We start from the raw sequence: 23217 nt of genomic DNA, 5'->3' as shown, positions 1-23217 counted from the left end.
GTTTGTTGAACATCACAGGTCTATATACATTTATAACTGAAACAAAATTTAACAAAACTGTTAATTTCACTTTTTATGCATGATTTAGCATGGTATTTCCTGTTCCTGTTCCTTTTTTTTTTTTTTTTTAATGTGGGTAGGGATATACTGTTGCTGGCTATGGTTTAAAAAAACATTTAGACCATTACTTCCCCTCATAAAAACCATGTTTTTGTCTTCCAGATATATTATCCTTTCTCCTTCCTTGATGCTGTCATCTATTACTCTTCTGGTTTCAGTCTTTCATTAATTGGAGATTGCTCTGGCTCGTAGTGTTTCTCTTCTGCCCTAAATTGACTTATTTGTAGTACCTTTAACATGTATATCGATGAACTGTCCAATCCCCTAGCCTCCTAGTTTAATGACCACCTCATCCCCAGTTCTTTACCTCAGCTCCCCCACATCCAGATCACATTCTGGATCTTGCCGCCAGAAATTCTCCCCACTCCAAATCTTGATTTCTAGCATTCCGCTTTGTAACCACTGCCACCGCCTGTCACAGTTGTGTTGGTTACGTACCCCTAATGGTGCAGTTCTTTGACCTCATCACTTTGTTAGTTTTCTGGCTTCTTACCCATTTAGTCATTCCTTCAGCAAGTGTTGATATCTAGTGCCTGTTAAGTGGTGGCATTGTGCTATTTGCTGGGATACAGTGGTGAATAAGATGTATTATCTGCCCTTGTAGAGTTTATATTCTGGGAAAGGAGATAAGACAAAAAAATTAAAGAAATATTTATACATTGGGGTAAGCAGTAAGCACTGAGAAGAGGGAGATGATACCTAGCTAGAGAATAGCTACTATCCTTGCTTTGATGGTTATGGAAGGCTTTTCTGATAAGATGACATTTCAACCAAGACCCAACGAATGAGGAGGATGTAGCATTCAAAGAGCAAAGGGATGTGCGTTCCAAGAGAGCAACACATACCACGGCTCCAAGGCAAGAGAGAAGTTGGTGTATTAAAGTAACTGAGAGAAGGCCAGTGTTCTTCAAATTACTGTAGAATTAAGGGTAGAATTGTATGAGATGCCACAGGGGGCTTTTGTGGACCATGTAAGGAGTTTAGATTCTTTGTGTAATGAGAAGGTATTTGGAGGTCTCAAGCAGGGAGTAATGTCTGTTTCATGCTTATAGAATATTATCTCTGCTGCCATATGGATAATGGTTTAGAGGGGCTTAAGGGGAGAAGCTAATTAATTAGTTGAGGCTGTCATGGTAGTTAAGATAGAAGATTGGACTAGGATAATAGCCATGAAGGTGGAAAGAGGTAGATGGGCTCAGAATTGGGTAGGGGAGTACAGGAGGTAAAGGAAGAAATCAAGAATGAGTCCTCAATTTCTATCTTGAGAACCAGGAGATGGGACTGTTTGTTAGAGAAGTAGAGAAGACAGATTTAGGGAGCGGTGACTGCGGTTTTGGACATGTTAAATTCGAAATGTCTTTAAGTCTGGGCTAGAACCAAAACCTAAGCATTCTTAAGGATGTAGATAGCTTTTAAAAGTACAAAGTAGCCGATACTACCTAGAAAGAACATATGTGGAAAGATGAGAACACAAGACAGTAATATTTAGCAGTCATTTTCATTCTTGGCAAAAACCTTAATTTTTAAGTTAGATCCAAAGATGATTTTTGGTAATGAGTATTTGTTGAATGTAAGTTCTCTTGGGTTTATGTTAATAATTTGGGTTTTAAGTTCCTTGGTAGTGTTTTCATAAATTACAAGGTCATGTTATATCAAACACTCCAACACTATAGAATATTATACGTCAGCATACAGTGGTTGGACCTGTTGTTTATGGCTGTACCCTCAGGACCCTGAAAAATTAAAAGGGAACATAAAATACTGTGTCAAAACCCATATCTAATAATGCTGATTTAATTGTCTACTAGGTAATTAGGGAACCCTTTTGAGGCTTCTTCAATATTTTTTGCTCTTCGGCAAATGGATTTAGGTCTGCCTAATCGCTAGATGTGTGGTGGATGCTTTTGGCTTATATATCTGGCTGTTGGTTTAACAGAGGGTTTGGTGGACGTTATTCTCTATCATCAACCCGATGACAAAAAGAAGAATCGGGGGTTCTGCTTCCTTGAATATGAGGATCACAAGTCAGCAGCACAAGCCAGACGCCGGCTGATGAGTGGAAAAGTAAAAGTATGGGGAAATGTAGTTACAGTTGAATGGGCTGACCCTGTGGAAGAACCAGATCCAGAAGTCATGGCTAAGGTAAATGCAGTTGCTTGGGATGGGGGTGAGATTATCATTTAAATTTTATACTTAGAATATAGCTCAATTTTTAAAGGTTTTATGATAAATATAGATTGTAGCGCTTGATCTTTATTTAGGCAAGGACCTGCTTTAATACCAAACTTAACATTCTGTCTTGGTATCCAGAAGTTTCTTTTAATCCTCCCTTTTCCCAGACATTAAATGTGCAAAGGAACTGAAATGAAATCCCTTTAAGTATTTTCATACACGCTGAGAATTTGTTTAGTGCTAGGCACTAGGAGGGATACAGAGGTTTATAAAAGACCAGGACTTGTTGAATAAAGTAATGTTTTGGAGATTATGAATTGTAATCTTCATTGACCATACTATGACTTTTTTCATTTAATGGTCAAGCTCCCTTAGAGTATTGTCTCCAAGAAGAAAGACAAAGGGTTATCATGTTTGCTGTTACGTGATAGTGGTAAAATATGCATGGCAAGTCCTGTGGCAGGCCCTTGCTTTCCTCCTGAATCTTATACTTGCATTGCTGCGATCTTTGCCTGGTAAATAATGGTGCCATGAGATCTGATGGTTAGGTTTTCTTTTGGGTGACTCCAGGGATTGAAGGGACACATCAGAGTGGCATCTCTGCTGGTTCTAGTGAGTTTTTGTGTATTTTGGTGTGTCTCTTCCCTTCTTGGTAATAAGGCAGCAACTCTTTGATGGCTAGAAATTAGTGGTTGAATTCTTTTAGACTAAGAAGTCTTTCTTTAAAGGTTTTTTTTTTCCAGGTTCTGAGCAAGTAGTCTTCACTCTAACTAGTTTGAAGGAGAGCCAGCCCCAGTTTTTACTAGTATGATCCAGTTTTTGTAGGCACAGACCTCTTTGGATTAAGAGAAGATCCATTGAAAATGAATCAGAGGCTTTCACATGTGCTGCTCAGTATCTTTTTCCCATTTCTTGAATAGATTTGTGTTAAGGAAGGGACGGGGAATTTAAATAGCTCTGATTTTTATTTTTATTTTTTACTAACATTTTAATTCCATTTGTTTATTCTAATGCAATTTGACTTTGGGCAAGCTACTGAACTTGGATGTTCTCTGTTTTACTGGAATTGGATAAGTCTCTTAAGAACCCTTACAACTTTGACTGCCTTGTAGAAACAGTATAGTTTGTATTACATTTTCTATAAAAACGTGTTTAAAGTAGCATGTGTAATGTGTAATATATCTACACATTATAAGAGGTGAATAAAATTCCCAGAGAATGTAAGTGTAGCTGGTAATTTGCTCATCAACACTTTTCACATACCTCTTGTAACCTTTCAAATTGAAATTCATCCTAAACTTTTTTCTGTAGGGTTAGAAAACGTCAACATTTTATGCGAGGAAATATTCTTCTGAGGTCATAAACAAGTTTCAGAAAGAAAGGGAGGCCTCAATAAACTTGAATAATACTTATTGAATAAATTTGATCGAATAATATTGATTTCTTTATTGTTTTCTAAATTCCAACAGGGGGGTCCTACCCTAAAGAGTAAAAGCTTCTGGTATTACTTCATTCTATCAGTGTTGTAATTCATTGAAGATATTTTGTCAACTTGGGTCAGTTTTATAATAAATCAAAACCTAAGAGCCTAAATGTATTTTTCTTAAAGGGACTTTGTTCCTTTGGAACGTTTTAAACAAAGTTTCAACAAATAATTTTTATATAGTATGTTGTGGTTTCATCTCCAAAAAGAATAAAAGATCTATGTTGAATTTTTTTTAGAAAAGTAAACCAACGGAGGCCTATATAACATAGAGTTTGACCTCTGTGACAACACTGCAAAAATAAAGGGGGTCGAGGTGAAAGTGGACGATGTTAGGTTTTTTCACCTTGAATTAATACCTTTCCTCAGATAATTTTTATTCATATAGCCCTTTATCTAAGGTAACAACTTACTCAGTGAGTGTGTTAATTTTTTTCTTTGAATAGGTAATACAGTTCCTTAGTTCAAAAATCAAAATTATGAAGAAAGGTATAGTCAAAGAAGTCCCACTTCTACTTAATCCCATCTATCATATTCCCTGTCCCTGATACACACCCAGTTTTAGTAGTCTCTGGTTTATTCTTTTAGAGATTCTTTCCTGACTTTACATGATGGTTACAGGTAACCTACTATATTCACTGATCTATATTTGCTTTATTCACTATCCTATTTCATCAGCTCTAAGGAAGTGTACCATTATTATGCATACCACTAAAAAATTATTAAATGTTGCCAATTAAATTATGACATAGTGCCTGCATGTCACATTGACTGTAAGTTGGATCCCTATTTCGGAGCTGGAAAAAAGGGAAAAAATGTCTTGCCAAAAGTGTGTGCTGTTAGTCTCTTCATATCCACTCTTAGAACTCTTCCTCGTTTTTTATGGTTACATAATAGTTCCATTCTGTGGATTATACTGTGCTGTGTTCAGCCAACTAGACATTGGGTTGTTTGTAATGTTTTATTATTACAATGCTATGATGAATGAGCTTGTATCTTGTTAGTTGATACAAGTTCACATATGCCTGTAGAATAGATTCTCAGAGATAAAATTGTGGGCCAAAGAGTAAATGCATCTGTAATTATTAAGATACTGCTATATTCCCCTGGTACTGTTTTACTCACGCACCAGCAAAATACAAGAGGCCCATTTTCCTCATCGTTGTTAAAATAGTGTATGATCTTATTTTGGATTTTGCCAGTCTGGTAAATGATATATCTCAAAACCATTGTGATTGCTTCTCTTCCTATGCATGGGCTTAAGTTTTTAATATGTTGAGGGCCATTTGTGTTTCTTTATATGAACCATGTATTTGTGAATTACGCATATCTTTTTGTTTCCATTGAGCTTTTTTTTTTCCTTTTCCTGGAGCTCTGATACTAAAAAAGAAAGATGAACTCTAATATAAGTCATTTGTCTTTTGGCTCCATTTCTGGTATTTTTTGCCATATGAAAGTCACTTATTTCTAGTAGTTGAATTTTATCACTCCTTTATGTAATAGATTTTAAATCACAGAGCCTCCCTTAGAGCAATGTTTACATAAAGGAATTACCCTTATTTTCTTCTAATATTTTTCAGTCTCTCCCCATCCCCACCCCTGTCCACCCCTTTGGAAGTTTTTGATCTATTTGGGGTTTATCCTGGTATATATAGTGTGAGGTATAAATCCAACTTTTTTTTAAGTTTTTATTTTTAAGTAACTTTACACCCAGCATGTGGCGTGAACTTACAATCCTGAGATCAGCAGTTGCATGTTCCACTGAGCCAGTCAGGCGCCCCCCAACTTTTATTTTTACCCAGATGAACACTACACTGTTTCAGTGATTTAAGAGTTATAATTTGTTATATGTGGTAGGGCTAGTCTCTAAATTTTGTTCTTTTGTTCTTTTTTTCCCCCCTATTTCTTGTTTATTTTTTCATATGAACTTAGGAATCTGCTCACTCAGTTCTAGGGGGGAAAGCCCCAAAACATACTGTTTTAGAGGGTGTTGAGGGACAATGTTAAATTCTTGAATCAACCTAGCAATTATGTGTTGGTTCCTTGAGGGTTCTGTTCACAGTGTTAGGGATTTTAATGGCAGAGCAAGAGAAGGACCCAATAATCTATATAAATTGGTAACTGACAATAATTTTCTTGGTAGTTTTCATACTTTCTGTGATGTACTTTTAATATTTAATGTTTTTGAAAAGGCAAGGTTGCCATGAGGATAGGAAGAAATACTTTTAGTGTAAGACTTCAGCTAAAATTAAGTAGCCAGTGCCAATTTTGTGTATTTGTTGTATTAGGTGAAAGTTTTATTTGTGAGAAACTTGGCTACTACAGTGACAGAAGAAATATTGGAAAAGTCATTTTCTGAATTTGGAAAACTCGAAAGAGTGAAGAAGTTGAAAGATTATGCATTTGTTCATTTTGAAGACAGAGGAGCAGCTGTTAAGGTAGAGATTTTGAAATTTTGCATCTTGATATTCGAATTTTGTTGTTGAAACTTGCTAAGCCCATAAAATGACTTTAAAAACTGAAATAAAATTGGTTTTCAGCTTTTGCCGAGCTCTGGAACTATCTTTTAATTATCTGAAGTGGTAATAGTTTAACAGGTAAGACTTCATATTTCAAAGCCTGATTATTACTAACTGGGTTTGTGATTTCAGGCAAGTATTTTTAATCTCTGTATTGTTTTTGTAAACCTAGGGTTTGATAGCGTGATGCCTTGGAAATATTACAAGGTGTATTAATTAGCTGTTGTAAATGGTAAAACAGGTAATGAATGTACTATAACTACTCTGTGGATTTATGAAGGAACCTGAGCCTTGTACATGACTTCACACACAGTACAGCATATTTAATTCAGCAGATGTGTTCTGAGAGAATGGTTAGTTCCTTTTTTTTTTCTTAATGTTTATTTATTTTGAGAGAAAGAGACAGATTATAAGTGGGGGAGGAACAGAGAGAGAGACCCAGAATCCAAAGCAGGCTCCAGGCTCTAAGCTGTCAGCACAGAGCCCAGCACAGAGCTGGAATTCACAAACCGTGAGATCATCACCTGAGCTGAAGTCAGACGCTTAACTGACTGAACCACCCAGGCACCCTTTTAGTCTTGTCTTTCTTCAGTCATTTTAGAATTCTAATAGTATTAACTGCTTTTGCTGGTTTCAGTAGTTGTTAGAGATATTTCTTGCATGTAATAGTTGATTTGATGATAGTAATGAAAATGGTGAAAAAAGTAGTTTCGTGTGGTGGCTATGACATCAAAGCTGAATACTCTGCTGTTTTTCTCTCAATGGATCAGTATCATTTTTAATGTGTAAAATTTCTAGTTTCTTGTTCCTCTTGCCTTTCCTAGTTGGGGAAAGAAGACAAAACACTAAAAAAGATTTTTATGTATTTGGGGAATTACGTTCAAAATCCTCAGTGACTCATTCAGGCTTAGTTCTTTTCCTACATGTTCTGTTGGTGGAGTGGTGCCACCTCTAATTTGAGCAGTTTTTGTTTCCTGTCTAGGGTGTACTGCTTTAAAGTGTGCCTTATAGAATCTTTGACTTGTTAGAATTTATTAGTTTGCTGCTTTTTTTTTTATGTTTGTTTATTTTTGAGAGAGATCACGTGAACAGAGGAGGGGCAGAGAGAGGAGGGACAGAGGATCTGAAGCTGGTTCTGTGCTGACAGCAGAGAGACCCGTGCAGGGCTTGAACTCACAAATTGTGAGGTTGTGACCTGACCCGAGGTTGGATGCTCAACCAACTGAGCCACCCAGGCGCCCCTGTTAGTTTGCTTTTTGATGGAAACTAATTAATGAGATAGCACTGCTTATCAAATTCACAGTTTAGTACAGAATCTAATGCTTGGTTTCTGAAACTGCCAAAGGTATGAAACGGATAACTGATAAATTTATACCTTCTAAACACTCATTTTCATTCAGTCCTTATTAAATAAATAGTTGCCTCTAATTAAAAATAATCCTAAAAATTGATTGGGTGGTTTGCCACATTACAAAATTTATCAGCATCTGGGAAGCTTTTGTAGACTTGACTTAGTTGCTTTAGGTGAAGGAGCCAAAAGCTAATGTGGTAAAGGGGAGAAATTAGCTTGTAGAGGAGGACTGATTTAGTCTTTGTTCAGATACTTTTTATCACTGAATGCTCCTTATAGATAGAGCATTTTATTCTGTTCATCCAGAGAAGAAAAGGTTGTGTAAGAAAACAGAAAAGCTGTGGTGAGGAGGTGATACCTTGTTACTGAGTTACTTGAACTTTGATGTATGGCAGGGGCTGTTAGGTGGAACAGCGTAGATAAAGGACAGAGCATAGAATACTTATGGTTACTACTTCCCAGGTGAGTACTTGAGTCTTCATTAGTCCACGCCTGTTCTGGCCTCTGTGCTCTTAACTGTTCAGGGGAAGTATGTTTTAGGTGAAGTGTTGTGGGGGAAACCTAGGCAATTTTTGGTCAGTGTCTTGTTCCGTTTAATTGACAACCGCATTCAGTAACGTCATTTGTCTTTAATATCTTTAAGATTTTTATGGAAGAGTAGTTTCAGATTTACATGTTGAATGCCATGTTTTTTATTTAAAAATTTGAATCCTGAAAAGTTTGTGTTAATACTGGTGCTTTTCCCAGATGTGGATTTGCTTCTTTGGTATGGCTCAACTTGGAGGGGTTAGTTATTTAGAATTAAGGAGCAGTGATAGGCAGCCCTCGAAGCCCCTTTACCTTTTTAAATATAATAGTAGGACATCAAGTTTGTTTTCAGTATAATTTGGCAGGGGGGCGGAGTGAGGGCAAAGGAACAGCGAGAGAGAGAATCCTAAGAAGGCTGTCATTGTAGAGCCTGATGCAGGGCTTGAACTCACAAACCATGAGATCATGACCTGAGCTGAAGTCAGACACTTAACCGACTGAGCCACCCACATTCTTTTGCCAGTTAAGATAGTTGTGAAATAAATTGCTTATTAATTGTATTAAGTGGCACAGACATGTTTTTGTAATTATGTTTTAAAGTACTAGTTTACTTGCAACATAAACTTATTTTTGTAATTTTGTATAGGCCATGGATGAAATGAATGGCAAAGAAATAGAAGGGGAAGAAATTGAAATAGTCTTAGCCAAGCCACCAGACAAGAAAAGGAAAGAGCGCCAAGCTGCTAGACAGGCTTCCAGAAGCACTGCGTGAGTCTACATTTTAATAAATACATCTCTGAACAAGGAATAACTTGGTAATAGAGATCAAGTTAATAAAAAATTTAGGATTGGTCTTGATGTAAGCTAATTGTTTTTTTCTTTTCTCCCTTCCTTCTGTTGCTAGGTATGAAGATTATTACTATCACCCTCCTCCTCGTATGCCACCTCCAATTAGAGGTCGGGGTCGTGGTGGGGGGAGAGGTGGATATGGCTACCCTCCAGATTACTATGGCTATGAAGATTACTATGATGATTACTATGGTTATGATTATCACGACTATCGTGGAGGCTATGAAGATCCCTACTACGGCTATGATGATGGCTATGCAGTAAGAGGAAGAGGAGGAGGAAGGGGAGGGCGAGGTGCTCCACCACCACCAAGGGGGCGGGGAGCACCACCTCCAAGAGGTAGAGCTGGCTATTCACAGAGGGGGGCACCTTTGGGACCACCAAGAGGCTCTAGGGGTGGCAGAGGGGGTCCTGCACAACAGCAGAGAGGCCGTGGTTCCCGTGGATCTCGGGGCAATCGTGGGGGCAATGTAGGAGGCAAGAGAAAGGCAGATGGGTACAACCAACCTGATTCCAAGCGCCGTCAGACCAACAACCAACAGAACTGGGGTTCCCAACCCATCGCTCAGCAGCCGCTTCAACAAGGTGGTGACTATTCTGGTAACTATGGTTACAATAATGACAACCAGGAATTTTATCAGGATACTTATGGGCAACAGTGGAAATAGACAAGTGAGGGCTTGAAAATGATATTGGCAAGATCCGATTGGCTCTAGATCTACATTCTTCAAAAAAAAAATTGGCTTAACTGTTTCATCTTAAAGTAGCAGTTTGCTGCCATTTGTATTGGGCTGAAGAAATCACTATTGTATATATACTCAAGTCTTTTTATTTTTTTCCTCTTTTCATAAATGCTCTTGGACATTATTGGGCTTGCAGAGTTCCCTTATTCTGGGGGTTACAATGCTTTTATCGTTTCAGGCTTCATTTTAGTTTCAAAAACAAGCTGAGCACACTGTTAAATCATGATTTTGCAGAACCTTTGGTTTTGAACAGTTTCATTTTTTTTTGGATTTGGGATAGATTACATAGGAGTATGGAGTATGCTGTAAATAAAAATACAAGCTAGTGCTTTGTCTTAGTAGTTTTAAGAAATTAAAGCAAACAAATTTAAGTTTTCTTGTATTGAAAATAACCTATGATTGTATGTTTTGCATTCCTAGAAGTAGGTTAACTGTGTTTTTAAATTGTTATAACTTCACACCTTTTTGAAATCTGCCCTACAAAATTTGTTTGGCTTAAACGTCAAAGCCGTGACAATTTGTTCTTTGATGTGATTGTATTTCCAATTTCTTGTTCATGTAAGATTTCAATAAAACTAAAAAATCTATTCAAAACATTACCTATTTCAAATTCAATTGTGTCCTAAAACATTATTTTATTCGTAATCCTTGCGAGGAATATTGTTTTCAAATTATAACTGCCTATGTGAGTGATCAAATTCATGCAAAATTTCTTGTCTATTCCAATATGTACCGTGGCTATCAGACTGAGAATTAGTCTAAATTCTAGTATTTATTCCAAATAACACTTTATTGGTTGGTGTTCTCTCATAGTCTCTTCTAATTTTGAAATTTTATCCTTTATTTTTATAAAAACAGGTTCAAAGGCTTTTGAACATTCTTGCAGGCATTGGATAATTTGCGTTAAATAAAAATGGGGCTGGGGAAGCAGACTGCAATTTATTTTGACCCACATTCTTTCTATAAAGGATAATTTGTTGCCTGAAGAACTTACTTGCTGGATAAGTGAATGTATAACAGGAAAAAATGTTAGTACTGTGGCGTCAATTGCACTGCGGACTAAACATCAATTTTAGCGTACATGATTGTGACTATCACTTCAGTTACTGGTTTAGGAATATAATTTCCAATTGTAAATTTGCTTTGAGAAGCACTCATGCCTTTTAAGAGAGGCTTAAAAATTCCCACTTCTGACTTTCTGTTAATACCTTACTTTTATTTTATTTTTTTTTACTACCCTCCTGGCTAAAGTTTTTATTGGCCGAGTTATAACACCTATTTCCCTGTTTCCTTTAGAAATTCTGAATTATTGCAATGGCAGTTTTACTTGAGAATAAGAGGAACAAAAGAATCCCAACTTGACAGTGCAGAAAAGTCTGGATCACTTTCAAATTACCATAAAATTTTCCCTTATGTTTTATTCTTAGGTGGGTCTAAAATGTCGTTAAATTATAAAAATAAGCCATTAGAGAATAATTAATTAAAATGGACACACCTTTATTATGTGTTTTGTTCCTGTTTGGTGTCTTTTATGACAGCAGTAGTAAATTTCAAAATCATAAGCCACTTAATATGAATGTGCTTAGATCATATTTTGGGTTTCATGGCTTCTCTTTTGACTTCAAATAAGAGAATACTTACTGATGAAAGTCTATATCTCATTTCTCTTTAAAAGTACACTTATTATATAATTCAGTAAGTTAATAGGCCTTATTAATATTCCTTTTGTTTTTGGAAACTCATAAAGGAATTATATAAGTCTGTTGTATTTTCAAATTAACATGGGTATCTGTTTGGTAAAGCTTAGATCTAGTTGTTTTTCTTATGCCCATGTATGCAAGTAAAGACACCAAACATTCTTTAAATGCTGCTTTTAAACTTTGAAAATACAGTCTGTAGTTGTAGCAATAAGCCTAAATTAGACTTAAATATAATCCTGAATTTTCTTGGAAAGAAGAAAGCATTTACAAGTAAAACTTGAATTGTTTGTATTTTTTAAAAATTTGATGTTACCAGCTACAAAGTCGCTATGAAGAAAATTAGGAATGGGAAAAACAGTGATTCTGAAACAGATTAATTTATTTTGCTTCCCCTACCCATCCTAAAATATAAACCCTAGCAAAAACATAAGACTAAATAAAATTTGGGTCCCATGTCAAAACCCTTTCCTTTAATTGCAAATAATATTTTACTCTCATCTATTAAAATATGCCTGAGTTGTCCCTCTAATATTGCTTTATAGGGTTTTTGTAGCTATTTTATTCAATAGAAAAACACAACTTTTTGAGCATTAAATCTCATTTTAGAGCTTTTTCCCTTGTTGATGTCTTGTAAACTATTGCGGTAGCAGCAGAGAAAATAGATTAAGAGCTTAACTTTTCACAGAAATAAATCTAACCATCTAATCTATAAACCTCAAATATGTCCATTGAGGAGGTCTTTGTTTTAGATTTTCATTAGGTGTTTTATTTTAATGAATTTTTTTAATGAGTTCTGGGAAATTTCATTTCCTGCTCTTGTGCCATCTTTTTTGTTCCCCAACCTAATTCATTTGCTTTTACTTATGAGCCTGCTGCAGTAATGTGCGTTGGGAAATCTATTTATTTCATATTGAGGCCAACCTCTTCATAGGTACCCTCCTGAGACTGACATAAATATACCCCTTCCCCATAATGGAATGCTAATTTTTATTTGATCACTCATTTATAGCAGTTGCTTAAATGTATGTATTTATATGATGGTGTTTTAATTTTTTAAAAGCAAAAAAGTTCTAATAAGTTGCCAGATTTCTAATAAATCCAAGTTTATTTGATCAATTGATATGGAAATTGAGTTACTATGGTTCTGTAGTTAGTTTTTTAAGCGAAAGTTCAGCATAATTGTTTTTCAGTTTTCTTAGTTACTGGGGTTATTCTGCATAAGAAAGCCCAATGCTTTCTGCTAGTAGACAATTTTTCTCTCATTTGACTTTGAAATCTGACTTAGGAGGTGAACCCTCTTTTTAAAAAGAACAGCATGCATCAAAATAAATTTTGTTTTAAATTCCAAAAGAGAAGAGACCTAAAATTCCATTCCTAGCATAAAGCCACATAATATTCTTGAAACTCATTACATCATTTGCCTCCTGCCCATTTGGATAATCATACCTGTGTTTTATTAATTGTGTATTATTTGTAAAAACCAAAACCCTTCCAGTAAATACTTGCTATAAGGCTATTATTTGTCAATTATAAAGACTTTTACATATGGTAAAATTTGCAGTTTTGATTTTCCAAAGAGGATTTTGTTACATTGAGCTATCCAGTATTCTTAAAGAAAACCAACTGAAGTATGTGGAAGAAATTTTAATGTTAGTTTTGTCCCTTACCGTGTGGCATTTCTTAAGTGAGCAGCTAAGAAAAAGCCTTATAGAAAGAGTGCACTGGATTTATAAGTGTGTTTATGTTTCTCTAAGAATGGGAGCTTCTGTTAACTTAGTTCTGAGTAAGCCTGGGGATTGGGTGACTGACTAGAGAATTCAGAATGACAAATCCACTAACCAAGCATGTTTACTTTTGCACTAGAAGTTTGTGATTAGTTTTGATTTTTGAAATGCAAACACCAAGCCTTAAAAGTACTGCATATTTAATGTATTAGTCAGCAATTAATATTTGTATTTAATTTGAAGTGTAGTTACTGTTAATCTTTCTAGAATAGTTTTTTTTTCTTCTTAAATATATATACATACGTATTTTTTATTTAGAGGTTACCAGAAGCTCTGGGTTTTTTGTTTTGTTTTTGTTTTTTAACCATTTTCAGATGTTATCCAGAAATCTGCAAGTGTACTTTTCCTGTTTTAACTCCTTCCTTTTATCACCTGACTATCAGGGAAGCGAGGTTGAGGCTGCCCTGACCTGACATGTCATGATGTCGACTTGCTAGGTGGGGTTCGCTGGGGACGATAACCAGTGGAATTGTTGGTAAGAAATTTTTTTTTCCTATTTTTTTTTTATCAGTAGTGGGGCATTAAGTGTGGGAGGATGCCCATATTTTATAAGTGGGCATTTATGTTGGCCTTGTAGACAAATAAGACATAATATTAAATAATTTTGTTCTTAATAGGAACATATAATAAGTACTTCATACTTTGTATTGTCAAATTATAGTTTAGCAGGAAAGGCCTGCAAGTATGAAGTAATGAAATACTCAGGGTATATTTTAAGTGATCGAAATAGACACCTTACAAGATAGACTCTAAAGTCTCTTAGACAATAAATTTGCTTTTATTTTACTGTGATTTCAATCCCTCTAATATCTTTATTATGTTTGCATTTTTATTGGGTAACTTAACACATAGTTCATCTTAAGAGATGTTTATTGCACGCTAATTTTAGTAAAAGTAGGAAGGTGTTGATAGAATGGAGGGTTTCATAAGCATTAGGAGAAATTATTTTTAAATCTTCCAGAAAATTTTAACATTGTAAAATGAAACTTAAAAGTTCTAGCAGTTTCATAAACGGCAGAGGGCTTGTTTTAAAGATACATTTGATATAATGACTTTGGGTCAAGAGGAAATTACATAGCTAAAATACTAGGACCTTGAACAGAGTGAAACCACAGATCTGTCAACAACTGTGTTTTGTCTGAAACCCAGGACAGCTGCTGGGATTAGTAGACACTGGTAGAATTTAGGAGTCCGTTTTTAGATGATTACTTAAGATTAAAATCTCTCATAATGGAGGATTCCATGATAGTAAATAAATTAAGGAAATTACCTTTAATAACTAAGCATTTCTGACCATAACCCATAAAAAATAATTGTAATAAGTCTGATTAAAAGTAATTATTCATGCCTGAAGAACCTCCCTAATATTCTTATGCCTTCTTTCTCAGTTGAGTGTATCAGTCTAGGAAGAATCTCTTAGATGTATGTTAAACGTTCTAGTGTCCTGAAATCTTGTCTGTAAGCTTGCTATAGATTACCTGTAAATCGCTACAATGAAATTGTACTTTAAAAATTGCAGTAATTGCATTATTTTGTTGAGGTACTTGTTTCTCTTTTGACATATTATATGTGTGTATCAGTGATAGAAAAGATAGAGATTGCACTAATAATGGTGCTCTTTGGAAAACTTGTTATAGTAAGTAGTAGGAACACTCAAGTGATTCTGAGGGGTTCATCTAAGTTAAGGAAAACGCAGTACAAACTCTAGTTAGCTTTTATATACTAACAGTAAAACACATTTCATGGGGTCAGAAAAGTAGATATTACAGGGGAAGACTTAAATTCCTCAAATATAAACAAGGGCTTTCATTTTATGTAGTAACTTTGTTAGGATCCTGTGAACATTACTTTTCTTGATTTCTCATCTGTGATGGTTGGACAAAAGGGACTTTTCTAGCTTGTTCAGTAACATAGGTAGAATTGTACTTTAATGAATCCAATTAAGATGTTTAGTACTATGTTATAAGGCTATTTATATAATTGAGCTGAAAGCTCCTGCAGACACTACATTGCTATATGCACACAGTAATATGAGAATATCAAAATAGGACCATTTGCAAGACCACTTAATCAGTTTAATAAAAATCGTGCTTTTGGTACAGTGTTCAGGTACCATAACTGTATTGGAATATTTGTACAATGTTAAATATTCTTAATAAAATCTAATATGTTCAAAATGTTGTGTTGGTGATTTTGGGTGGGGCGTGCTGATTTCAATTGTGGAAAACAGATTCAGTATTTCTATAATTGAGACTTTTGTGGTCAAATGGAGTTCCTGTCTTCAGATTCAGTACTAGATATTGGGCAACTTTTGAAGGAAGGTAGTGAAGGAGTGGGAAGAAGTAAAAATAAAAGGGCCGAAATTGAGGGGGTTATTAAAGTGTCAGGAAGTAGCTTTACTGGGGGGTTAGACCTGGGTCTACAGGTGTAAGATGGGAATGTTGGCTTTGGCATAACAGGCTGCCACTAACTTTTTCTGATATAATTATGGCATTTGGAAATGATACCAGAAAACATACAGAGGTGGACAAAAGTAAACACTTAACGCAGTGTTTTCAGTAGGCATTTTATTCCCCTGGTGTTCTTGACCCCTTGACATAACATGTCAGCAGGTGAAGAAGTGGTGAGGGAATATTTCAGGAAGGCTGTGTTGGAGGGACATCATTGGGAAATGTCTCCAATATACAAGAAGTACCATATCAAGAGCTAATTCTTAAACTTTACGAGGATTTCTCTTTTAATACTGATCCCATTCTGTTGAGGAGAGCCCTAATACAGTACTTATTCTCATGAGTTCTTTCTACCAAAAGAGGTAGAAATTTTGCAACTCAGATGGAAATTTACTTGAAATAATGTGCTCATTTTTCTGCAGATATGTACCAGTAACAGCAAAAAAAGATCTAGGAGGAAAGTGATAGAGACCTAATGATCTATAAACAAATTGAGTGAGAAACCCTTCACAGGGAGTATTCTGCCTTGTTTCTTTGAAATGAAGACTGTTAAATAAATGTGAGCTAATAGAGGGGAAAAAAAGTGATTGCCCTATTGTTTTAATATAAGAAGAGTAGACAAAATACTTCCTCTAGGTCAGTATTTTCCAGAAAGATTTTATTGTTTTTGTTTTCCTTTTGTCCAAAATCAACAGATCATTCACTGAGACAGGAAGGAATGTTCTAACAGAAAAAAATATTTAAACTTGGGCCGCTTTGAATGTTGACAGAGTTGGGGTTAGGATCGGCAGCTTACTGATTTATGGTGTGTTTTTTTCCAAAAATAAGAGACCTTGCTTTTGACAATGGATTTAGGCTTAGGCTCTTGGTATCTTTTGGCTCTACCTAAAGCCCTGAATTTATTTAGTTTATGTTTTAGAAATAATTAGATTTTATTAGATATTTTCAGTGGAGTGTATTATATTCACGTAGGGGACTATTTTCTGCCTATAGCTATGAAAAACACATTTCTATTGACTTACACTTGAAATTTGTGACTGAACTCAATCATGTATAGGCATTTCCTCAAAAACTAAGAAGCAAAAGTAGTGTTTTATTCAACTATTTACCTAAAATTCCCAAAGGGTGATTTTTAGGTCCGCCTAGCCATTTATTAGGAGGGCAGGAGCTTAAAATTAGTTACAAAATCGTACAACTCAAGTCATGCCTTTAAAATAACAGGTTCGCTCACTTTAAAATTATTTTTTACAAGGATAAAGGTGAGGACCTGTATTGTCAAGGATAGTGACATTGGGGTGGGGGGGGGGGCGGGAAGGAGTTCAGCTTCAATTTTCAGTAAAAGGGAACATATTTCCTTAAATATGAAAATACTGCATTATCAAAGATTTCATATACTGTATCAATCAAGCACTGTTGAATAGAATTTGGAGACAAAAACATGCCTATACTTCCAATACTTGAGTTAGGAATCCTTTAAATCTGCACATATCAGTTGTCTGGGTTTGTATGTAAGTAGATCAAACAGCAGTGAATATTGTTTAAAAAGCCATTACTGTTTTTGTCAGCTAAATGGTTATTTTGAAATATTTGTGTTTTATATTGATCAAAATATTATCAAAAATTGTTTTTGTTAAGCCTATTGATTATAAAGGGGTTTATATATTTTGCTGAATTGGTGTGGTCAGAGCAACTTGGGTATATTTCTGGCAAGTTATGATATAACTAAATATTTTTGGTTAGATGTTTAACCAAACATGTTTAACATTGGCTGGTCATATTGAAACTTTCCATGCTTCCTGTTAAGCAGAACCTTACCAGGTTAATCATATTTAAGTATAACCTACATAGAGTTGGTGTGGAAAAATCTGATCTGTCTAAATACAACCAACAATTACTATTTTTATTAAAACTTCTTTTAAAGTAATGAGTAAGTATGTTAGTTGTAACATCGTTTCTATTTAACTTTTCAAAATAGGAAAAAAGATATATGAGACCATTTGTTGCATTTGTCAAAATAATATTGAAAAAGCTTGTGATTATTTTAATTTTCAAGTTAAAAACTGTTTAGGTCCCAATTCATCATTCAACAGTATTTCTCAAACTTCAGTGTGGGTGGAAATCCCTGGGGATTTTTTTTTTTTTTTAATACATATTACAATTCAATGGATTTGCAATGGGGTAGGAATTTGCATTTCTAACATGCTTCTAGGTGATGCCAGTGTCCCTGACTACACTTTGAGTAATAGATTATCTCACACCCCTCTGGGGATTCAGAGTAGACCTTAGTAGAAAAGATACCAGCAATAGATACTTGCAGTGGTTTGCAGGATCTGGTTGGTCCAGTTGGAAATTTAAAACTTTGGGAAAGGCCACCACATATATTAATAGTGTTCAAGATCCAGAGGAAAGTTTAGGAGCATAGTTTGCAAGAAAATGAAAGGAGTTTAGAAAAACAGGCTTTAATAAAGTTTTAAACAATTAATGGAAAATAACAATAGGAAAGAGCAAAAAAGATCAGGTCGCTAAGGACACGTCATGGCCTGTTTGTTTAGGAATTAGATCAGGAAGTGTGTTACAAGAGTCATGGAAGATAAAATAACTTCTGAAAGCTCAGAAAGGGAAAGCTGATAGGTTACTAAAAAATACCTGGGTGTTTTTATTTTTCTTGAGATTTCAGAACTTTGAAAGAAAAAACATGGTTAATATTCACTAATTAGATCAAAGTAAATCTAGAGTGGGCAGTGAAAAGCTAAAGCAGATTAAGGAAAATCCTTAAAGGTGACTTTAAAATCAATTTATATGGATTAAGATCAACAGATGGGAAATGCTCGTGAAGAATAGAAATGGCAGGTATGTCTTTTTATATAAAGAGAGGCTAGAAGGTAGGTAGTCCCTGATAAATTTGGCAAAATAATTGGCTTTTTGACTCTCAAACTTTATTTTGAAAAATAAAAATACAGATGAAGTACAGAAAATGAATACTCTGCTGTTTCTTTTCCTTAGCCAAGCTTTTTTCTTCTTATGGTGGGTTAGTCATACTATGGTGTGAGTACTGTATACCAGGCACTGTGCTAAGGAATTGCTTGACATTGTATATTATGTAACCAACAACCCTTTAAGGTAGGTGGTATTGTCCCCACTTTACATATGAGCAACTCAGCAATTGAGATTAAGGAATTTATTATATATAGCTAGTGGTTCACCTGTCTATGAAATGGCAAAACCAGGATTAAAACCCTTTTCTGCCAGACTCCCAAGTGTACGTTCTCAACTGCTAGGTTGGAAATAGGCCAAATAATGTGAGGTCAGAATTAAATGTTGAATTTTATGTTTACTTTAAAGTTTATATTTTTATGAACAATTTTATGTTTAGTTGAAGGCTGTTGTAAAAAGTTATGCCTCAAATAAAGCCAGCCTAATTTGAATTTAAAATCGTTTTGTCCTAGCTTAACGTGGATGCTTAAAATGTGTTTTTATGTCTGTGTTATGTTGATAGTTGTCATTTGTTTTGTTTTTCATCTGTCATTCATCTATAAAAATTTAGGCCAAAGTATCATTGCATTTTGTTCTCTGAGAAAGCCATTTTTTTCACCTAGTCAAAATTATACTTGATTTAGAAAGAGGTGCCACTTTCCAAATTATTTGAAAATTTTAAATTTCACTTCAACGTATTTTATTCACAGAATCCAAATTTATTTTCCTTTTTGAGTTCTGTCTATACCAGTATTTTGGCATTTTTAAAGTATTAGTATATTGGAATGGCTTATTGCCATCATCTAATATTTGTTTTCAGCCCTTTCTGCATTTTTCAAGGACTTGGTGGAAGAGTCTGTTAAACAGCTTCATTTATCTGACCTGAGTGTGTGCGTGTGTGTGTGTGTACGTGTACATACGCAAGAGCACAAAAAAAATCACACATAAATGTAGTCAGTATGCTCAGCCCTAAAATTGGTGGTGTGGAGAACCTACATAATACACTCTTACAGTAAATATTCTGTCCCCTGATGCAGAAAGAAAGGTGGTCTTAGAACATTTTTCTAGATAAAATAATATGGCGTTAGATTATGCCAGGTATTTTCTGCTGTTCTATTTCATGAAAATCTGAGCCCTATAGAAATAAATAGGTCACTAGATACCAGTATTTTTGTTAAAAGCCTATTAATTCTTGCTTGTAGAATTCTGTGTCATTTGATCCACTGCTTAAAGTAATGGGTATTTCAGAATAGAATCAGGGATTCTCTGTATTTATCAGTCCTGAATTTAAGGTCACCATGATAGTAATATGAATGTATATTTGGGAGGAGCCCAAGGCTTATTTATCATGTCCAAATTCACAAGTCACTTCTTTGAGTTTATAACTGACCAAGTTGGTCTGGCTCTAAGAACACTAGTTCTCAAAATGTTTGCAAGGTTTTGTTTGGGGTAGACTAAATGTCTGCCAGAGGGAGGTTATTAATAATGTGAAATACCACATTAATAATGATCTGGCCAATATATTCTGAAAAGTCACTGGTTTTAAAAAATAATATTTAGTATTTTAGTGTTGCTTTTGTTTTAATCTGGACAAGAGATCAAAGCAACGATAAGTGCTTCTTAGAATTTACGCAAAGATTTTGTCTAGGGCAGAATATTTAAGTGTCTGTAGATGGATATAGTAGCCTTGAAGAAAGAAGTTTGGTAACTACTCTAGGAGCTGAACACTGAGTGTAAATTCTCAGTATAGAAATCATGTGAGCTTGTTGAATCAATAAACATTTGGAAAAAAATGTTTAAATCTAATAAGATGACCAACCCAAAGTAAGCCTTCATCATGTCTTCTGGTGTTAAAAATTCTTTCTCTTCTTTTTATTAATGTAACATGATGTTTTCCACCTTAGAAGATTGCAAAAATGTGTACAACAGTTGTTTATTTCTCCGTAGTGTGAGCTCTCAATGATAGGAATTACCAAAAGTTCCAGTTCTGGATTTTGTCCTGGAAAGGTATTATGAAAGCTAGTAACTTGTTTTTCTTTTCAGAAAGTACAGTAATCTTAAGAAGGGATATTAAATGGATTGGTGTTACACGTCATCAGTCAAATCTAGAGAATTGGCTAAAAGTTAGCTATCTTATTGAAAAGGTTTAGTTTTTGCCTAACATTGATAGTTGATACGTCATCCATTTATTTCACGACTACTGAGTATTTAATGTGTTCGGAGTTAGAAATAACAATATTAGTAAGTCGTGATCATTATCCTCAAAGAATTCAGATTAGATTCCGGGAGGCAATAATAGAATTTTATAGTAGTGCTAATCATCAAATCTTCCCGAAATGCCACTGGAAATTTAAAAGGTGTTTTGTGCTCCTGTTGCAGCGCTTTATTGGAACACATGAATAACGGGTATGATTTAGATTTACTCCTGGAGAGCAGAAAAGTTTGTAAATTGTGTCCATGATTTTTTTTGTTTAGTTAACTAAAAATAAGTTTACTGTCCACTGGATATGGTCAGAGTAACTTGATTTTAAGAATTTTAACCTATACATAGTTCAATTTTTAATTAAAGAAAATATAAAAATACAAAGGTGAGGTGACTTGTGTCTGAATCGGAAAGAACAAATGTGAAGGTAGGTTTCCTTACATTTTTATTTTTCTGTTACTGAAAACTAAGCCTGTAAATGAGAAATCTGTGGTCATGGTTGAATTAAGCAGTTCTTTGAAACATTTCTTCCCTCCCTGAAGATAAACAGACATACAGATACTGCTTCGTGCAGATGGATAGATTTACTAAAAATAACTTTTTTCTCCATTCCCTGTAACTCTTGACGTTTGTTACGAGGTCAAGCTGTTTCATACTTCATTATGTCTTTTGAACCTGGTTAATCTAGTGTCTGATAACACGTTTTCTTGTCGCAGTATTACAGTGTATTCATATATTTGACAGGAGCGACTGCTGAGGTGGTTGAGAAAGAAAGGAAATAATGGCTCCTTTTCAAAAGACACTCAGGACTACGCATCTCTTAAGACTATATGGTTTAACCCACTGGCTTACCAGTCTTTTTAGCTGCAGCCTCTTTATTTTTCGCTCATGAACATTTTCTTTTTTAAAAAGTTCTAAGGTGTATAACTGCCAGCTGGAACTTCAGTCAGGAAGAGAGAACTGAAGTTTACATGTTGAACTGGTTATAATTTCAGTCAAAAATAAATGACAGAAGAGCTAGTACTGAATATCTCCAGTGGGCTGTCATTGTCTGAAGTCATTGAAACTTAACCCTGCAAAGTGTAAGTGTGGAAATGGAAGTACAGAGATATTTTGGTCTAGCCTCCTAACTAGTAGTAGCCAATCCGGTTTTGAACCCAGCCAATACCAGAGCTTACATTTTAACCACCACTGTGTACTACCTTGTGAATTTTACTCGCTCCGTGCAGTTTTACCGGGTAGATGTCATTCGGCTTCTTTGAAATATCGAATAAATGGGATACTACTATCTAGTTAAAGTTAGACTGGTGGTTCCCCCAGCTCAGAACTATAGATGGGGCCAAAAGCTAGTTTTAGGAATAAGAGCAAAAGAGCTGTTTTGTGTTGTGATAGTAAAACTACTGACAGCCACTGAATAACTGTACAACTTGCCCCTGGAAATAAAAGCTAACTGTGTAGCCTCCATTCATTGAATAATGCTTCTTAAACTTGTTTGTGGTTTTTCAGACTACTCTCTTTTTTTGTACTTTTGACAGAAGTCACAAACATCTTGTGTTTTGAGGTTTCCTTTTCTAGCTTTAAAACATCTCCTAGTTAGAGTTTCAGGATTCATTTTCAATTACTTTTAATAAAATGGAGCCAGGCTTGTTGGTATTTTATCTGCAATCATCATGATTTTACATGGAATTCAATTTTACTGTCTTAACTTTCTTTCCAGATTGGAGTTCTTACTCTTTGAAGGTAAAAGCCACTTTATTTTTGTAAATACTTCTTAGTTGCCCTGTTTTGTACCTTCCCTGGCTTCTATGTCTTTGAAGTGGCTACCTGAAGGTCATGAAGTATGCTGGGTGCATACATAACCATGGCTTTGTGTGGTGTTGATTATCCTTTTTTTTTTTTTTAAACACCTTTCTGATTACAGTTGTTCTTTCCATTTGTGTGTGTGCGTGCGTGCCTGTGTGTGTATGTGTGTGTGTTTTAGAAGTGGGGCATTATTGTTTCCATTTCACTTCATAACTCACCTGGTTTGCCTAGGCTAGAGTTATACAATAAAGATACAGCAGGACCAGAACTCCTTTCCTCTCACTTTGATTCCTGCAGAAGGAAGCCTGTGGATGTGCTTAAGCAAAGCTTATTGGCATCCTTTGGGAAAGTCAGTTCTCTAATAATAACAGCCTATATATGTATGCGTATATAATATATACAGACACTTGGCTGGTGATTAAACAACTTCGTAATATCAGAACTGGGGTTTACTTAATGACCTGGAAGCTATTAATCAAAGTCAGACTGGCTCTAGTTAAACTTAGCACCAAGACCAGCTTCAGTTACAAATGAGATCT

The 23217-nt window shown here is 35.1% G+C and overlaps 1 protein-coding gene across 5 annotated transcripts in view; it reads left to right on the top strand.

Moving 5' to 3' along the window:
- HNRNPR (heterogeneous nuclear ribonucleoprotein R) overlaps positions 1-22500 on the top strand; it is a 44558-nt gene extending 22058 nt beyond the window's left edge. For 3 of the 5 annotated variants that reach the window (XM_053208776.1, XM_053208763.1, XM_053208760.1), the window contains 4 exons: positions 2050-2262; positions 6064-6213; positions 8820-8941; positions 9078-22500. In XM_053208776.1, the coding sequence (XP_053064751.1) occupies positions 2050-2262; positions 6064-6213; positions 8820-8941; positions 9078-9690 (1098 nt within the window). In that variant the 3' untranslated portion in view covers positions 9691-22500. The remainder of the gene's footprint in view (positions 1-2049; positions 2263-6063; positions 6214-8819; positions 8942-9077) is intronic. The other 2 variants (XM_053208780.1, XM_027060116.2) reach the window with 1 other exon arrangement.
- Positions 22501-23217: the final 717 nt, after the last annotated feature.

The sequence above is a fragment of the Acinonyx jubatus genome, chromosome C1, assembly GCF_027475565.1.
Source record: "Acinonyx jubatus isolate Ajub_Pintada_27869175 chromosome C1, VMU_Ajub_asm_v1.0, whole genome shotgun sequence".
In the NCBI taxonomy this organism is placed as follows: Eukaryota; Metazoa; Chordata; class Mammalia; order Carnivora; family Felidae; genus Acinonyx; species Acinonyx jubatus.
The sequence above is the reverse complement of the archived record's forward strand: the minus strand, read 5'-3'. Positions and strand labels throughout refer to the sequence as shown.